This window comes from Camellia sinensis, chromosome 8 (assembly GCF_055761805.1).
Source record: "Camellia sinensis isolate YWXY chromosome 8, ASM5576180v1, whole genome shotgun sequence".
NCBI lineage: Eukaryota > Viridiplantae > Streptophyta > Magnoliopsida > Ericales > Theaceae > Camellia > Camellia sinensis.
Window position 1 is genome coordinate 33411151 of NC_138968.1, and position 19050 is coordinate 33430200.

Here is a 19050-nt window from a genome sequence, read left to right on the forward strand (position 1 = left end):
AACCTAAGCCCATACAAAAAGCTCAGCAAATCCAACAACTGACCCACCTCCCAATCTTACACTTCCTGACGCAACCTAACTTGCCACATTACCACATGGCCTTGCACTAGAGCATATGAAGCCACTGTCGCCTCCCGATCAATCACAACATGAAAAATCAACGGGAACATCACCTCCAATGGAAGCTCACCACACCATTTGTCCCTCTAAAACCGAACCCGGGCCCTTACCCCCGCCCGAAAACTTACTCTCGACCAAAACTCCTCTCGTCCCAAGCAAATACCTTTCCACAAACCACGATCATACTACTGGCTAACCTCCTCCGTACTTACAATCCCCCCAACCCAACCCATATTTAGCCCCTATCACTTTCCTCCACAACCGCTCCCTCTCTATCCCAAACCGCCATAACTACTTCCCCAGAAGAGCCAAATTAAAAGAAACCAAACTCCAAATCCCCAACCCCTCCATCGCCTTAGGCAAGCAAATCTGCTCCCAGGCTACTACATGATAATGGAAAGATGCAGACCCTCCACCCTATAAGAAATCCCTCTGTAACTGCTCTAGCCTCTTTGCAACCGACACAAGAATGACGTGAACTAACATGAAATAAGTCGGGATACTGGAGAGGACACTCTTTATCAGAGTGAGTCGCCCTCCTTTTGACAAATATTGCCACTTCTAACCTGCTAGTCGACATTGCATACTATCCACCACCCCATCCCATACCTAAAAGAAGCACCCAAAGGTAATCCTAAATACATTGTGGGCAGAGCCACCATCTTGCACCCCAAAATAGCAGCCAATGTAGAAAGACGACCCACTTCACCAATCGGAATCTTCTCAGACTTTCCCAGATTCACCCGGAGCCTTGAAACCGCCTCAAAACAGAGAAGTACACACCTCAAATAACCAACCTTACCACCCTCCGCTCCGCAAAAAATAAGAGCATTATTCGCATAAAACAAATGAGACACCACTAAACTAGTTTGCGGAGCCATGCCCACCTCGAAACCAGTCAGCAAACCCCTCTGAACGACATTACATAACAATTGCCCCAAGGCCTCCATAATCAAAATAAACAATAAAGGAGACAAAGGACCCCTGCTGCAAACCTCTATAAGTCGGGAAAAATCTTGCTGGCGTCCCGTTAACTAGAATAGACATCCGAACTGTTGAAATACAAAACTGAATCCACTGCCTCCACAACACCCCAAACCTCATCCGCTCCAACATATACAAGAGAAACCGCCAATTCACATTATCATACGCCTTTTCAATGTCTAACTTGCAAATAATGCCAGGTTGCCCTTGCCAAATCCGCGAGTCAACACACTCGTTAGCTACCAACATAGCATCCAAAATCTGATGCCCACCCACAAAGGCATTTTGGGATTCTGACACCAACCCCTCCAAGACACCTCGCAGTCTGTTCGCCATAACTTTCGCGAGAAGCTTGTACACACTTCCCAACAGGCTAATAGGACGAAAATCCTGAATATCCTCTGCCCCGCCTTTCTTCGGAATCAAAGCTATGAAAGTAGCATTAAGACTCCGTTCGAATTGCCCTGTCTGATGGAACTAAGCAAACAAAGCTAATACATCTGCCTTCACTGCATCCCAACACTGCTAGAAGAAAAGCATAGTAAAACGATCGGTCCTGGCGCCTTGTCCCTAGGCATTTTCTGCAAAGCCCCTGAAACCTCCTCCTCTGAAAATGGCCTCTCTAGCATGTGCCCATCCACCTCCGAAATAGCAGCAAACTGAACACCATCCAACCCAGGCCTCTAACAGTCATCTTCTCCTCGAAACAGGTGCTGATAGAAGCTTACAACACCTTCCCTTACCTCCTCCTCTGAGGATAACAACACATCGTTAACCCGAATGTTCCCAATCTGATTCACCTAACGATGAGCATTCGCCATACGGTGAGAAAAATTGGTATTCTGATCCCCATCTTTCAACCACAAACATCGCGACCTCTGGCGATAACTAACCTCCTCTATATGAGCCACCTGGCCAAATTGTTTTCACACCCCCTCACAGGCCGCCAAGTCCTCAGCAGACAAGTTCCTTTCAACCTCCTTATCATCCTATCCCTGCAATGCCGTCAAAATATTAGACTTCTGAGTTTCCAATTGACCGAACACCTCCCTATTCCATCGGCACAAGTCTTTAATTTCTGAGCCAGCCTGTTACGTGGATCTCCTACCACATCATAACTTACCCACTACGACTGAACTATATCCACAAACCCTGCTGACTGCAATCACATATTTTTAAACCGAAATGGCATCGGACCACTTCGAATCCCACCACTATCCAACAACACCGGCCATTGATTTGAAATAGGATGCTCCAATCTTTACTGAATCACACGAGGAAAATGCTCCTCCCAATTGCCAGAAATCAGAAAGCGATCCAGACGCAAAAACACCCGGTCTCCAGACCAAGTGAAGCTACTCCCCTGCATCGGCAAATCAATCAACTCCAAGTAGTCAATTAATAAGGAGAAATCCCGCATAGGACCCGCTACTGGACCCAAACCCAACTTCTCCTCCACACAACGCACCACATTGAAATCCCCCTTACACACCACAGCGCCGCCCATCGAAAAGCAATACTCCGTAATTCTTTCCAAAAAAAGCCCGGCCTGACCCCCTCACCAGCCCATACACGCTTGTAAACATCCATCGGAAGTCATCCCCAATATAGCGAAAAAGACAAGACAATGAGAAACCACCCATCTCCTCCTCCTCCTCTTTGTCAACCACCCGCTGATCCCAGCATACTAGAATTCCCCCAGTCACCCCAACAGCTGGCAAGAATGTCCAATCCACAAACCGCCCCCCTCCCCCCAACCTCCCTAACCACCTCTCCATCAATATGCTCCATTTTAGTCTCCTGAAAACAAACGACATTTGCTTTCACCATCCGTAACACTTCCCTGACCATCATCCTTTTTCCTCTATCATTTAGTCCACGCACATTTCAAGATAAATTTTTTAACTGAATGGCAACAATGAATGAGTAACACGGTCCTTCCTGACGACCCGACCACCTTCTTGTGCCCGCCGATCATAATTGATAGTGCACTGTAAGTTCCGTGGCTCTCTAGCACCCTTGGCCTTTTGCCTAACAACTTGTAACTGCTTCCCCACAGGAGTAGTCCCCCTCCATGAAGCTTCAATGGCCGAAAACAACTTCATAGCTTCATCTTCATGGCCAACAAAGGAGACCCCAAGTAGAGAACTTACCTCCTTAATCTACGATAACACCCAATTAGACACCTCTCTCGGACCAAGAGGCTCATCGCCAGCAAACCCAGCTGCCATGGGCTCCGTATCAGTAGCCGGCGCACCGACCTCAGATTTCCTAACCTCCATCGCCAATGGGTGCAAAACTAGAGGAAAACTTTCATCCTCCTTAGCCCAATGACCTGCTGGATCACAAAGTCCATCCTAATTTCAGAATCAACCATGCACCCCGACCACTCTCCCTCCTGATCACAAATATCAGGCCAATAAACCATCAACTGAGAAAGAACCAGAGGAGACCTTGCCTCGTCCCTACTCGCTGTCGGACTGGCCACGAATTGGACCAGCGCGCTCCCCCGTCGGCAAATGGAGCGCCTCCGACTGCCGTTGGTTCTCCACTGCCGATGAAGACCCCTTAATGGATCGCGAACCCACACTCCGATGTAACCTCTCAAAGATCCGCTCCACATAAGGATCCTCTGTATGACCTGTAGGCTATATCAGCGGCCCATTAGAAAGAAGGTCCAACCCACCCCCAAACTCATGGGCCAAATGAAACTCTCCCAAATCACCTCCTAGGCCCCCTTTAGTCATACCCAGAGGCCCAACTACCTTAGTCTCGCCATCTCTGTGAGCCTGAATAATTTGGCCCACCTCTTGCTGGGTTATTGGGCCTCCAAAACTGCCTAAGACCTCTGCCTTTTAAGTCAGGCCTTCGTTGACGACTGACCCTTCCGGTCCCAAATCTTGGAAAGTTAGGTGGAAATCTCCTCCGATCCCCAAATCTCTGAGTCTGATCTGCTCCCCGAAATCCTCGTCACACCTGCCGTTCATGATTCACGCCTACCTTAGCCGACCAAATCTCACCCGAAGAACCTCCCGCTGTCGAAGCATTCACCACCACCGGTCCAGTTTCCGACCAAATTGGAAGCTTGTAACGCTGTGAACCCCATCGGATTAAAATCCGCGACGGAATCCCTCCAACCAGGCCATGAACCTTCATCTGAACACACCCTAACAGGTCTAACGACTCATCCATCGTCACAAAACCATCACATCTATCCCCGATTTGTCGATACACCCCAATGCTACGAAGATGAATCGGAAGTCCCAATATCTGTATCCAGTTGCTGCGAACCAAAGCAGGTTTCCTACCATCAATACAAAGCAAATCCGGTGACCACCAACTGAGAGTCAGATCTTGACCAGTAATCGTCCACTGCAGACGCATCACACTATCCGCCTCACGCCGCGATCGAAAGACAAATAGGTAAAATTAACCTCCGATTCCATGAACCCCCACTTCCCCCAACGACTTCCACCATCGATGTGCCCAGGCGGCAACCATCACCGTGTCCAACCCTTTAGCCCTCCATACCCCCACCCTCCCCACCACTGTTCGATCCAACTTTTGAAACCACTCCCCTTAAGTTCCTGCCTGAACCACCACATCCCCCTCATTCCCATCCCGAAGTACTGCCTCACTCATCAGTGGTAACCCACGTGATACAGCCACCCGCTGTGGACACTTGTTTCTGCTAACCCAGCCATCTCCAAAGGCAAAACCCTCCATAACCAAAGCAAATCCCTCCCAGCCACCACCAAAACCAGATTTCGGCACAAAAATTTGTTCCCGTCTACCACTCGTCGTAGCCACGATCTGCACCGAAGAGCGGCCATCCTCCTCTCCTCGAATCCACACAGCCACGCTCCGACACCCCCCGATCAAAGCCCCAAGTACGCCAGTCGCCCTGGTTCCCGTGAGGCCCTCCAGAATTTTTGACAACACTAGCGTACCTTATAACTGCAGAGAACAATAGCTTTGCAAAGGACTTGCTTGCGTTCCACAATCGCTAATCGCCACCACCCAATCTGATCTTTCCCTTCTTCCTCAAGCTCAAAAGTACGACCTCCGAGGAAGAGAATCCTTCGACGAGGTGCGTCCCTACCCCCAGTCACCATTTCAGTCCTATTATATTGAATTTTTACTCATCCATTTCAAACTCAAAAATTACTGATGGTTGGGTCTCTCAATATTCTATTGAAAATGAAACCCATAATTTTCTTATCCTCTACATTAATTCAATGTCTAAAAAATAAATATTAAGATATGTTAAATGCGAGAACACTTTTATAATGCATATATTTATATTTAAGGTACATGTATACTCTCAAAAATATATTAGTTAAATTGCTTTTATATTAATTGTTTGTAAAAAATAATAATTATACATGTTTTGACCAAAAAATGAAATATGTTATTAAATAGTAAATGTTTATTTAATAATCACAAGTTGGTACCATGGTGCAATGGTTGTTGCTTCACATCTCTGACAATTGGTCATGAGTTCGAGTCTTGCCTCAAGTTCTTGTCTCCTTTCTTTACGTTTTGAAGTCAACTGACTTCCGGTTGGAGTGGGCAACCAGTTTGACCGTAGTTCTCAGTGATTTTTCGAAAAAGTGTTCGAGTCTTGGCGCCTCAAGTTCTTGTCTCCTTTCTTTAATTTTTTAAGTCAACCAACTTTCAGTTGGAGCGGGCAACCAGCTTGACTGCGGTTCTCAATGAGTTTTTGAAAATAGGTCGGTTTTCTTCTCTGAACAGGTATGGAAGTTTATCCGGACCAGTTGACGAGTTAACCGATCTGATCGGCCGGTTCGGTCCGGTTTTCATCATAACATTGATAAGCACAAATCATGGGATCTCCATATATTCTAATATCTTCCATATCTTTTGATATCTTTAATAATATAATTTTATCTCCAACACTCCCCCTTAAATTGGAACACAGAGCGGTTGAAGTGAAGTATCCAACTTGAACTCAAAAATAGGATGGTCATTACAAACAACTACAATGAAGTTTCCAAAAGACAACAACAATTGTAATAATTCCCTTCAATGACAATTTTAATGAATATAGCTAAGGAATCAACATCTTGCAACAGAGAAACGTGTATTGAATCAATCAAGATGGTAGTAAGAGAAACCAACTGAGAAAGAGAAAGCAACTAAGCAAAGCAACGGCAAATCACCACAAACAAAAGGACCGAAAAAACAGCATCCCACAAAGAATGCTACCGAGCACATGGGTAGCCCAAAACAAAAATAAAAAAAATCAAATTTGTGCTTACCACATCTGCATAGGGACCGTAAAAGGGTAGAGAAGTAGCCGAAAAACTCAGCGTATCACAGAATAATGCTACCGAACACACCGATAGTCCCAAAATAAGTAAAAATTATAAAGTTTGCTTACCACATCAGCAAACTAGTGATCAAATCAAGAAAGAAGGAAAAACACCTTGATAACAAAAAATGTGGAGTGAGAGAGCACTCTTTAGAGAAACATGGCTAGGGTTTAGTAGGCTTTGATACCAAGTTGAATTTTGTAACAAGGCAGGAAGATTGAATATGGAGAGATAATAGATACAGAAAAAAGAAAAGAAATAATACAAAGGTTTAACGTGATTCTGCCAATATTTGGCTTAAATCCACACACACAAAGTCGTATGGGTTTTATCTTTCATTCACTTAAATTTATACTCTTGTTTACATGATACACCATATATATAAAGTAGAAGATAAATCAAATCCTTTTAGTTAAGGAATTGAAATAAATTATGGGATCTCCATATATTCTAATAACTTTTGATGTATTTGACAATATAATCTTATCTCCAACAACAAACACATCGATACAATGATATATATATATATATATATATATATATTTAAAATGCAAGACACGATACGCCTGTGACATGTTAAAAATTTATATTTTTTTAAATTTATTATATGTCTAATATATGAATAGTTTATTGAAAGGTAATAAAAAAAAAATAATATAACACTAATTATAAAAAAATAAAAAAATTCATGTATGCCATAACTTAAACATCGAGATATTATTTACGTAATAATTGCATCTTTAATTACCTAAAAAACAATTGTAGAATATTAACATACAAATGTTTCAAAACATATTTAGAGTGCACAAGTGGCATTTTGAAGAATGCTAAACATTGTTAGTATGAGTATTCATCAAATAGGCCATGTTCAAAGTGTTGCCGAAGCATCTGTAAAGTGTGTAATATTATGAATTTAAAATATTAATTAAACGCGTTGAAGAAGTGTCCCAACACGCTTTTAGGAATGTCTATAGAGTATCTTGTCCGACACAATACACTTTCTCTATAGAAGTGTTTGTGCTTCTTAGTTGCTGAACAAACATTTTTTTTTCTTTTTCTCTGAAGGTACTAGGAGCATTGAAAAGCTATGGAATTGAAAATATTGTGGAGATGCATTTGCCAGATGATCCCCGAAAAGGAGGAAAGATCAAAGGTTTTGCTCTTTTGGAGTTCAGCACCCACTCGGATGCAATGGAAGCAATTCAACGACTAAGAAAGCCAGATGTTGTCTTTGGCCGTGATATAAGTGCTAAGGTTGCATTTGCACAAACCCCATTGCGTCCCAATCAAGATGTTTTGTCTGAGGTTAGAGATCTAATCCTACTCTTGCTTACTGAAATTCATAATTTGATAAAATATAGTGCTAGCAAAAATTTACTATGATTCTTAATGATGAATCGCATGAAACTTTCTCATGTGCATCTGAACTTGAAACTTGGTTGTATTTAGTGTCATTATGAAAAGTTAATTCATCTCTTTAACTGTTAATCCATATTAATCTAGTAAAAGTGGTTTTGTTGGTATTGTATGGCAATCAATGGTCACCCTTGCCATAACTATTTTTTGTTTTATTTTTATTTTTATCTTTTTTGAAACACAATTCTTTGGGGAACACAGCGTGGTTGCACATTTCCACCTGGAAAGCGAGAAAATGGTTTTTATGGTAAATAATTGTTCTTAAACCTATTCAATAATATTGTTCGAAAAAGGTCCTATTTTTTTGTCACTTATATTAATATTTTATGTAAGGGACTACTAATGTCTTGTAGAATAAGGTGACCCTGGTCCTTTTCAATGGATAACCTGTATGGGTGAAGGTGGGTTGTGCCCCCGTAGGTTTGAGATTTCTTCTTTGAGTAGCCTCTTTGAAACTGAGGCTTCTATTATATAACCAGTGTTACATGGACTCTTCTATTCCCCTCCATGAACCCGTGTGTCCACTTTATGTAACAAGGGTAAGGGTACAGGGTGAGTGTCCAACCCCCATACCCAAATTAAACACTAAGATCCTCTAAGTTTTGTGACGTTTAACAAAGAATAGACTTGCATTCCAACCCCATACCTAAATTAAACACTAGATCCTTAATAATTTCAATATCGTCTTTTATAATATTAGATAATATGCAATATAGTTAATCCTTACGTAATTATTGGATACATATCTCTATATTTTAAGATTTAGAATTTAAAGAGGCTAGAATTTTTTATACATCTTGCCCTCGTCCCAATATCCCCGCTTTAGTGGCAACCTCGTGTACTGAGTGGGTGTTTGGGATTAGCTTTTTTAGTGACTTTTTAGCTTTTTAGTAAATAAAAAAGTTAATATGTTTGGGAGTAGCTTTTTTAGTTGTATGGAAAAATGTGAATGGCTTATGTCATACTTTTATTTTTGCTTGAATTTCCCATTTTACCCTTCCAAAGGTGTACACACATTAGCCTTTTCAAACTAGTACAAAGATTCTCCAGATTTTTTTGGTCCATGCCAAAAACAGGGTGAGTCACTCCCTTTTAGATAAAATGAAGTACAAATAGATGAACACTGGAAAGATATGCAATTGGAAAAGACTCTTAACTGAAAACCTCCATAAAACAAAGCTCTAATACCCTGTTAGACAACCACTTGCGGCAAAACTTAAGCTAGTAGGATATTTGCTATGCAATGCAAATCAAGTTTTCATGGATATTTTGTGAAGATGTCTGCAAGGTCATACTACGCATGAACTGTATATTAGTTAATAAAAAAATTAGGGTAAATTACAAATACACTCCTTGAGATTTGCTTAAAATATAGATTGTCCCATGTGGTTTTGCAAATTACATTCTGCCCCTTCAAGCTTCTAATCTCATAACAAATGACCCCTTTTATTAATAAATCATCAAGTCAATTATAGTTTTTAAAATATCATAAATACATTTCAATTAACAATTCAGGTGATTTTTATTGTTGTATGAGAAAGTAGTTAGGAATGTCATTTTTCTGTTAATTTAGATAAAAAAATTATGATAAGGGGATATTTGTAATTTCTAGAACCCAAAAAATTATTATTTAAGGATCAAGTGTGCTATTTAATGTTCTGTCTTGTGACACGTGATTTGATAGTTTGCTGGAAGTCATTATGAATGACTTTATACTTCCACAAGATGGTTAAGTTTTTGGATCCAGCTCTATTTGTGCATCTAAGTTCAGTTTAAGGGGCTTAAACAAAAAATTGTTGAGATAGTTAAGCTTTTGGATCCACTTCTATTTGTGCATCTAAGTTCAGTTTAAGGGGCTTAGACAAAATTTGTGCAAAGTCATGCCTGTATGTCTGAAGTATTGGAAAAAACTGTGATTCACTAATAAATGCATGTCAGTTTCTGCCACCATAATAGATGCATTCTGTACTTTTTAAACAGATCATTGCATATACCATATGGTTCTTGAAGTTGCTTGATTTCATCATTGGTGCATATAAATGACGCATTTACATTTTTCTGTTGTAGCTTAAGACAGTCTATTTGGAAGGCCTAACTGATGATTGGAATAAAGGGAAAGTAAATGAACTTTGTAAACAGTACGGTGAGCTTGTGGAAATTAAGTTATCTCGGAATATAGGCACCAAAAGCAAAGATTTTGGGTTTATTACCTTCACTTCTCAAGAAGGTGCTCTAGCTTGTGTGGAGGGGATCAATAATGCTCATATTGGAGAAGAAGTCAAGGTGGTAAAAGTTTATTTTTATTCTCTTCATTTTTCTATAATTTGCTTTGGGAAACAGTATTCTTACCTGTAATAACCGTTTCAGGTAAAAGCCAGCATTGCAAAGCCTCATTCAAAGGGTCAGCTTCAAAAGCAAGATACTCATGGGAGCTTCAAAGTAAAGGAAAAGGGAATGGCCCCATCAACAAAAGAAGAGAGTGAAAGAGAAAACAAAGCTGGATCTTCAAAGATGGGAATGGCCCCATCAACAAAAGATGAGAGTGAAAGAGAAAACAAAGCTGGATCTTCAAAGATGAAAGGACATGCAAAGTCTAAACAGTCAAAAAGAAAGGGAAAGACAGTGGCTGAAGATAAGGGGAAGACTCTTTCTGAGTCAGAAATTGGTGGAGGAGGTAAGCCAAAGAAATCCCGAACTGTCACTGAAGATCAACCCAAGTTGGAAAGGAAAAATCGCAAGAGAAAGAATCTACATTTAAATGCCGAGGGTCGTGGAAAGATAGGAGCTGAACATGGTCATAATAAAAGGCCATCAAAGAAACCACAAGGTATGTTATTACCTGCTGAGGCTTAGATTAGTTACTAATTCAAATGAGACCCAACTTCTTAAACATACAAATCTCAAAGAAACAAAAGAAAACCAACTCAAACTTATTTTAGTACTTTCTATTTACACAGTATTTATTTATACTTAACAAAGACAATTTGTAGTTGACATCAATCTCTAATATTTATTTATATTTTAACACACATTACCATGAAGTAGAAAAAATAGTTGTTATTTATCACAAAAAAAAAAAAAAAAGGAGTTGAAAAAATAGTTGTTAGAATATATTTATATATTTACTATACAAAACATAGACACGCTCTCGTAGGCACTTCCAACCTTGTAAACTTCTATATGCCCTCGCTTTCTTGTCCCCACTCCGGCTCCCGTCCCTGCCCTCACTTTGTGAAACTAAGATTTAACTTCTTCTGTACTAGGTTCTGTTGAATGAATTTTTTCTTCCTAAATTTGTAGGCAACAAGGAAAGGGAGAGCAAAAATTTCAGGAAGCCAAAGAGAGATCCTTACGTTAGAAAAGGGCCAGATTATGGTGCAGATTTCGCCAGACATAGAAATTCAGATGCACCGGGACCTGCTGTTAGTTACCAGAGTCATGCCTATAACACTGTGTATGGATATAAAAGGCCCCATGCAGATATGGTACACTGCATTCTTTTTCATTCATCAGTCTTGCAATTATTATATTTGGTCCGATTGTCTAAAATGGTGCTTTCCAGGAGCCACATGCTGGATATATTGAGCCCGTTGCTCAAAAGCGAGGCCGAACTTATTCAGAGTACACTGAACCTCCTGTTAGAATGCAGTATCAACCTCATGTGGAATACCTTGAACATTCTGTTGGGACACAAAGCCGACCTCATAGAGGATACCATGAACCTCCTGTTGGAACACATGGCAGGCCTCATGGAGGATTCCGTGAACCTGCTCTTGGATTACACAGTCAACCTCACGCTGGATACCTTGAACCTGCTGTTCGAAGACAAGGTCAATCTCATGCAGGATATTTTGAATCTGCCGCTGGAAAACATGGTCACGATCCATATGCCCTTGCATTGAGAAGGTTTTTTTGTTATACATTTTCATTTTCCAGTTTGAGTTGCAATTTTTGTTACTTTGATCGATAGACATAACAGTTGCCCTGTTGACAGAGCTGGTGAACATGGCAGTGGTCACTCTGCTTCTGTGGCAGGTAATACATTCAACACATATATCTGTCTATCATGTTTCTTGATGGCTGTCAAATGTTAATGAGGTTGGAACGGCTGGTAGTTGAGTAGATTTTTTTATCTTTCCAGGTAGCTTTTAAGTGTACCAGAAGGCTTCCGTGTGGCACCCCTGTAGTTTGGGACAAATTCACTTTGGTCTTTGTAGTTTCAATTGCGATGCATTAATTGCTTTCAATTAGGTTCAGCCGTCAAATCTGATTCGGGATAGATATGAGTTCCTAGTTTGTGTATATTATGAAATAAATTTTGGTCCAAATCAAATTTGTCTCCCAATGTTATAAATGTTCTAAAGTTAAATTTATGCTTTTGTGGTGCATGATACTTCTTAGTTTTTGTGCATTAGGTAAAATGATTGAATACATGGTAAAAATATGAAATTTATTTTTAATCAGAACTTGTTTTGTGCAATTATTAGATATTCAAGTTGAATTGTGTATATTATTCTTGTGTAATGCTAGTAATTTATTCTGATAATTTGTTGTTTATATTGTAGGATCTTCCCGTCTACCTCCTCCTGTTCCAAATTACACAAGCTATGCTGCATATGAGGTCTCTCTCTCTCTCTCTCTCTCACACGCGCACACACATATTTTAGTTTATATATTTTGTACGATACGATACAGCATATGTGCACACAGATATGACTATCTGTTGGGGGCATAAGAGCATCCTTGATTGAGGGCTATTTTTTTGGATTTGGGGCATTCTTTGTCAGTATTTACAGCTTGAAAGTCACGGTTGGATGAAACAATTGTTAAGTGATGCGAGGCAGTTAATTTTTATTGAATCTTACTTTGTTTACATGTCTTGCCTAAAAACTGCACATCATGAAAGCTCTGACAATCCACATCCAGCTAGCTAGTACTCTTCGATCTCACATTTCTTCTCTTCTTCAAGATCAGTCGGTTATAGTTGAAGGCTACGCTTTTAAGACAAACCTGTGTTCTATGTGCGCACCTTCCTCTAATCAACAATTGAATATTAATAATATCATCTGCTTGTGACGGCATGCAGGGTGGTAGCAGTGTCGGTAGTTACTATCAAGGCAGCAGAGTACATCTACCTGCTGGGAGGGCATACCACTGAGAAATTACTGGAATGAGAATGAGAATGAAATAAAAGCACTTTAGGGTTTTTGGTGCTCGTTATCGAGGCAATGAAGCACACCTACCCCCAAAACACATCTGTTTTGTAAAGATTAACTTGTTCATTTTTTTTAATCATCTCCTGGTTATAGATTGTTTTGGACCGACTGCATATACCATATTCAGTCAGGAGTTGGGCAGTTTTATGTTATTACTACAATTTGCAAGAGATTTGCTTATTTAGTAGTCCCTCACTTTTAAAACTAGTATCCTAATTCCGTATTTTGTCCGTGGTTGCATGGAGTGTATACGCAGCACTCCTTAAATCAAAATACTTAATAGCATGGTAATACATTTATACAAAACTTCTAACTTCAGCACACGCAATGGAACCGTTGACAATCAAGTGAAATCTAATCTACGAAATGATTTATCTATGGACAGATGTTGTAATGCGAGGGGAATTATTACCGCAAGGCAGCGGGGAGGTCATAGGCAAATATCATAAAATCAATTTTTGACAGAATGTGAACTATATATATATTGGTTTCTGACAGGAAAATAAATTTTTTTAAAAAAAGCATATATAAAATCATAACCGTAGAATACGACCCTAAGGCTAAGGTATTGTCTCTACAGCTGACCCCATATGAATGGGCCTACTCTGGTTATTGGGACACTGCCTAAGAAGCATACGAGTTTTGCTCTTTCTTCTGTTTTTTTAAATTTTTTTCTAAGCCTCTAGATTGATTTTGTGCTCTTTTTTGTGGCGTTTGTTGCATTTTTTACTGGTCCTTTCTTTTTTTAGATGATAATCATCTGTTTCTCCAGTTGTGTAAATCTAAACGATCAGGAATTAGCAAAATCGTCGATTGGAGCGTGTAGCAGCGCAACCTAGTTCTACTTAACTAAGCCTTGTGCTTGTCTAAAAAGGGAGTTTGCTTTACCCAAACAGAACTCAAACCCAAAAATATACCCGAAGGTGTCATTTATTTTCAGAGATAGGATGGATGGGATTATTAGTGAGGAAATTAAATAAAATTATTTTTGTTTGATGATAATTGTTAATGTGAAAATTGTTAAATTATTTTTATATAAAATAAATGTAAAATAATGAGAGATCACATTTTTTCAAAACAGGTTTCTTCACTTTTTTGAGCACAAAAAGACTACTAATTTGTAGAAGAAGAAACATCCAGGTGAGCCAAACAAGTCAAGGCCTGGGGTTGCAAAGCAACCCAATTTATAGGTAACTGTGACAAAGCACATGCATGGGCAACCCAATGTACTACTTTGTCAGAGGTGGGCCTGGTCCAACAAAAAAATAGGAGCCAAGCCTGGGAAATGCATCTAATGTCAGAGAAGACTGCCAAGTTGTCCCAAGGGGGCACCTATTCAGAAACTCAGAGCTTGATAGCTAGCAAATTGTCACTCTCAACGACTACATTCCTCCAATGTTGCTGTTTTGCCATGAGGCAAGCCAACCGAATTGCTTGGGCCTCAGCTTGGAAGGGTGAGGTAGTATGGGTCTTGAGAGTGAGTCCATCAATAATTTGCCGTCTTGAGTCACAAAAGACAACGGCTAAGGAGGCTTGGTTGGATTGTTTGCAGAAAGCCGCATCACAATTTGCTTTTAGAGAGCCAGGAGGAAGAGGTTGCCAACTATTTGGCCTCACCTGTGGAGAAGGAGAGCCATTTTGCACATGTACTGGGCTCTACTGAAGCTGGACAAGTTCCTTCCAAGCAAGGGCTGCACGAGCTACAGTTTCCACTGGATTAACTGGAACATGAGTAAAGATGAACGCATTTCTTGTTTTCCAGATTTGCCAAGCAATCATGATTAGCTGACTTAAAAAAAGGCGCCAACTGGGCGAGGAAGCAAGTAAAGCTAACTGTTGACTCAACCAAACTGTTAGATTGCTTACCATACCCCTTACGATGCGCAAGTTTAGTTGGCTTCCGAACCACACCGATTGGGTCCAAGGGCAATCAAAAAACAAGTGCTCCACTATTTCTAAATCTAGAAGACAGATTGGGCACATCCCAAAGGCAGAGCATTTGCGCTTGAGGAGGTTGGCCTTGGTAGCTAAAAAATTGTTGCAAGCTTTCTACCAAAAATGCTTAAGCTTGGGAGGTACATCAAGATGCCAAATCTGTTTCCAAAAATTGTGTGGGAGCTGGAAGGAAGTTGAAGGACAATTCTGTTGTTGCTGGTCCTATAATGCACGAGCCAGAGCATACCCCGATTTTACTGAAAAAATACCATATTTGGATGGGTGCCATACCACCACGTCTTGTTTATTTTCCATGGAGATAGGGATAAGACTAATAACCTGGATTTCCTCTGGGGTAATAAACTATTGCAGAACCTCCATCTTCCAACACATGCATGTTGGATCAATAGCATCTGTCACAACATGGATAGGGGTATGGAGTGGTTTGATAGTTGATTTCTGGAAGCAAGGGACGGACGAAATCCACTTATCCTCCCAAAAGTTGACAGATTGCCCATTATGAATTTGTCATCTGGTGCCCCTTTGAAGCAATTCTCTGCCTTTTAATAAGCTTGTCCATGCCCATGATGGCTGAGTGCCTCTAGTGGCTGTCATGAAGTTTGATTGAGGAAAATGTAAGCCTTTGAAAATTCTGGCCCAATAGGAAGAAGGGTTCTGAAGCAGTCGCAATCCTTAGCGGGCCAACATGGCTTGATTGAAAGCCTTAAAGTCTCGAAAAACCATACCCCCAGCAGCTTTGGAGGTTGTCAGGGAGTCCCAACGAGCCCAGCGAATGCCTCTACTCTCTGGGTCTTCTTTCCACCAAAAGTTCTGAATGTAGGCATTCAGCTTGTTACAAAAGCGTTAAGGGAAAGAGAAACAAGCCATGGTGTAAGAAGGGATGGCTTGTGCCACTACCTTAATCAAAGTTTCACGCCCGGCAGGGGAGAGAAGCTTGCTCTTCTAGCCTTGCAATTTGGATAGCACCCTCTTAATAAAAAACCCAAACACAACAGTCTTGGATCTGCCCCAGAGAGAAGGCAAACCTAGGTATTTTGCATTCGGGTCCACCTCAGAGATCCCCAAAGTCGAACAAAGAGCCCCCCTCACAGCCATGCTAGCATTTGCCGAGAAAATGATACCGGATTTATCAAAATTCAGGACTTGTCTCGATGCCTTATTGTAGAGTCGCAAAATGGCCAGTAAAGCTTGACATTCCCTTTGCTCGCCCTGAAGAAAAAGAATAGCATCATCAGCAAAGAATAGGTGCGATAAGATGGGACAAGTTCCCGTCATCCGAAGGCTCGAGATATCTCTCCGATAGAGGCTCCGAAGCAATAATTTAGATAAAACATCAACCATAAGAAGAAAGAGCTATGGGGAGATAGGGTTGCCTTGGCGGAGGCCACAAAAAGGAGAGACTGACGCATGCTTTGCCCCGTTCGCAAAAATGGAGAATTGAACTGTAGTGACACATTGCATGACCCACTGAATCTATCGCCAGTCAAACCCCATTTTATGAAGGACTGCTTCCAGGAAATCCCACTGGATTCAATCATATGCCTTGTTAAGGTCAAGTTTCAAAGCAATATCCATTCTTCTCCCTTCCCTCTTGTGCCTGAGGAAGTGGAAAGCTTCGTGAGCCACTAAAATTATAGCAATCCCGGTTTTCCCTCCATTGGTTGTTGTATTCCGGACTCGGTTCCGTGGATGTCGGTTGTTGCAAATGTTTCATTTTCGTCCTTTAATTTTTTGTATATGAGTTTTAGGATGTGTTGGGCAGGTTTGTAACAGGTTGGTTGGGATTAGAAACAAAGTGTTGTTGCCCAGATTTTGGTGTCTTCACTCAAGCAAGGCTTTTGTCGCTCGAGCGAGCTCTATGTTTTAGTTCTTTCGCTCGAGCCAAGGCTACTTTGCTCGAGCGAGAGTTGAGTGGTGTGTCTTTTGGCTCGAGCAAGAAGTCTTGCACTCGAGCTTGCGTCTGCGTCTAGTTTTAGACCTGAAAGTTGCACTTCTTGGCTCGAGCGAGCGAGGACTATGTTTTGGGTTTCTTCGCTCGAGGGTGCTTCTGGGTTGCAGCCCTGAAGCTTTGTGTTGTTGGCTCGAGCGAGGCTTTTTGCGCTCGAGCGAGGTTTCTTTGTGTCTGGTAGCTCGAGCGACCACTCTTTCGCTCGAGCGAGCCTCGAAAACATCAGTTCGCAGCAACAGTCTCCTTCATCACTTTTTGATCCACTTTACATCTCAAACTCTAGATCCGGCTCCCTCTCTCTCTACACATACCTTCTCTCTACAAATACTCCATGTTCTAGGAGTCTCCTACCCTAATCCCTTTGTAAGAAATGTGGAGCTTGGTGTGGGCTACGTTTTAATCTGAAAATTATTTAGTTTGGAGCATCTTGAGTTTTCATCATCTTCTCCATTTGGTCTCTTCATTTGAGGTAGGGATACCCTACTCCTTCTTATGGGTTTTGACATAAATTTTAGTCATTTTGATTAGTTTGTGGATTATGGTAATTTTGGAAAAGTTAGGGTTTGTTTTAAAGTTATAAAAAGGGGTTTTAAATTGTTAAACTCGATGTGTAAGTACGATCTTGGAAAATGGAATTATTGTTGTTAAATTGATGAAATTAAACCTTAGGGTTGATATTTGAAAAAGGGGGGAGAACACCCTAATTATATTGAATAATTAATTTGGGGAAATATGGAATTGAGTTGGAAATCTTGAAATTGGGAATTTATGAGATTGAATGGTGTAGTCAGATTGATTTATCACTTACCTATGACAATGTTGATATTTTATCTGTTTGATAAATTTATTATCTGTTTAGAGATAACTGCTTTGAACTATCGGTGGAGGATAGTCTTGATTGTTGTAGACACTGTATGTTGATTAGGAAAAACTGAAACTAATTACATTGAATATGTCATTGAATATGACAGTTGGAATAATACATCGAATATGTGTATTGATTGATCATTGTACATGATAAGTGTTTAAATACATTGTATATGTATATTGTGTGGGAGGAGATAGGAGATGTACTCCATGGTTTGAGAGGAGATAAAGGATGCACTCTCAAACCTGTTTGGGAGGAGATATGGGATGGACTTCATTGATAACTAAGTTGGCCGGAGTGTCCAAGGTGAAAGTCCCAAAATCCAAATTGCGTTTGTATAACGTAGATAATTGAAATATTGAAGTGTTATTATATAAGTTGTTGTCTCATTAGAATTGTGGAAAAATAGAGGTGCTTTAATATGAGTTGTAGGGTCATTTAATTGCTGGTTAGATAATGAGCCATGTTTATATACATGAATTGGATGAATAAAGGAAATTGGAATGGAACATGTACGTACTTGTCATGGAACTGGGATATGTTGTAAGTTGATTTACAAGTGTTAACCATTTAACGAATGCTAATGTTTTAGTTATTTCTCATATTTGGTTTAGTATATCTCTACTGGGCTTTGGCTCATCCTATATGAGACATTATTTTCAGCTTCAGGTGATATGCCACCTCCAAGGACGTAGCTTGGGAGACTTTGAGGCTGATAGATCCTTTTGTTGTTCTCTTTTGGTAATATATGTAAATTCAAGCCAAGGGCTTAATGTGTATTTGAGTTAGTACTCTCTTTTTGTAACCAAGTGTTGGCTTGGAAAGTTGTAAACCCGTAGGGCATTTACTTTTGTTGTCAACATGTAATACTTTTGTAATGAATACTCTGATAAATGAAAATATGCTTTATTCTCACATGTCTATGGATATCTTGAATGTTAGGTTTATGTATTATTTTGAGGGTGTTACAACTTGGTATCAGAGCGTACCGGTTTTGAATACTTTGGATACGTGGGAAGTGGTTAGTACCACAATGGGTTTGTCTCGCTTATTAGAGACTTATGTGTAATGTTATGCATTTATTTGATAACATGTTTATGTGACTAAATGGGTATGAAGTTTAGTTTTTAGGATGTTGATTGGATCCTTGGGTTTCTGGGAGTCCTGTTGGAAAAGCACTTGATCAATGCTGTTTTTAACCGGAAC

The 19050-nt window shown here is 40.4% G+C and overlaps 2 protein-coding genes across 5 annotated transcripts in view; both read left to right on the forward strand.

Annotated features, from left to right (window-relative positions):
* Positions 1-13276, forward strand: part of LOC114314386 (uncharacterized) — a 28627-nt gene extending 15351 nt beyond the window's left edge. For 2 of the 4 annotated variants that reach the window (XM_028260866.2, XM_028260868.2), the window contains exons 4-11: positions 7506-7745; positions 9924-10139; positions 10224-10683; positions 11157-11341; positions 11419-11762; positions 11836-11891; positions 12422-12477; positions 12943-13276. In XM_028260866.2, the coding sequence (XP_028116667.2) occupies positions 7506-7745; positions 9924-10139; positions 10224-10683; positions 11157-11341; positions 11419-11762; positions 11836-11891; positions 12422-12477; positions 12943-13014 (1629 nt within the window). In that variant the 3' untranslated portion in view covers positions 13015-13276. The remainder of the gene's footprint in view (positions 1-7505; positions 7746-9923; positions 10140-10223; positions 10684-11156; positions 11342-11418; positions 11763-11835; positions 11892-12421; positions 12478-12942) is intronic. The other 2 variants (XM_082882433.1, XM_028260869.2) reach the window with 2 other exon arrangements.
* Positions 13277-13356: 80 nt separating this feature from the next.
* Positions 13357-13796, forward strand: LOC145796881 (large ribosomal subunit protein uL2cz/uL2cy-like). The gene is made up of 2 exons (XM_082882434.1): positions 13357-13516; positions 13567-13796. Exons 1-2 carry the CDS (start codon positions 13357-13359, stop codon positions 13698-13700), a joined length of 294 nt encoding a protein of 97 aa, XP_082738560.1. The 3' UTR covers positions 13701-13796.
* Positions 13797-19050: the final 5254 nt, after the last annotated feature.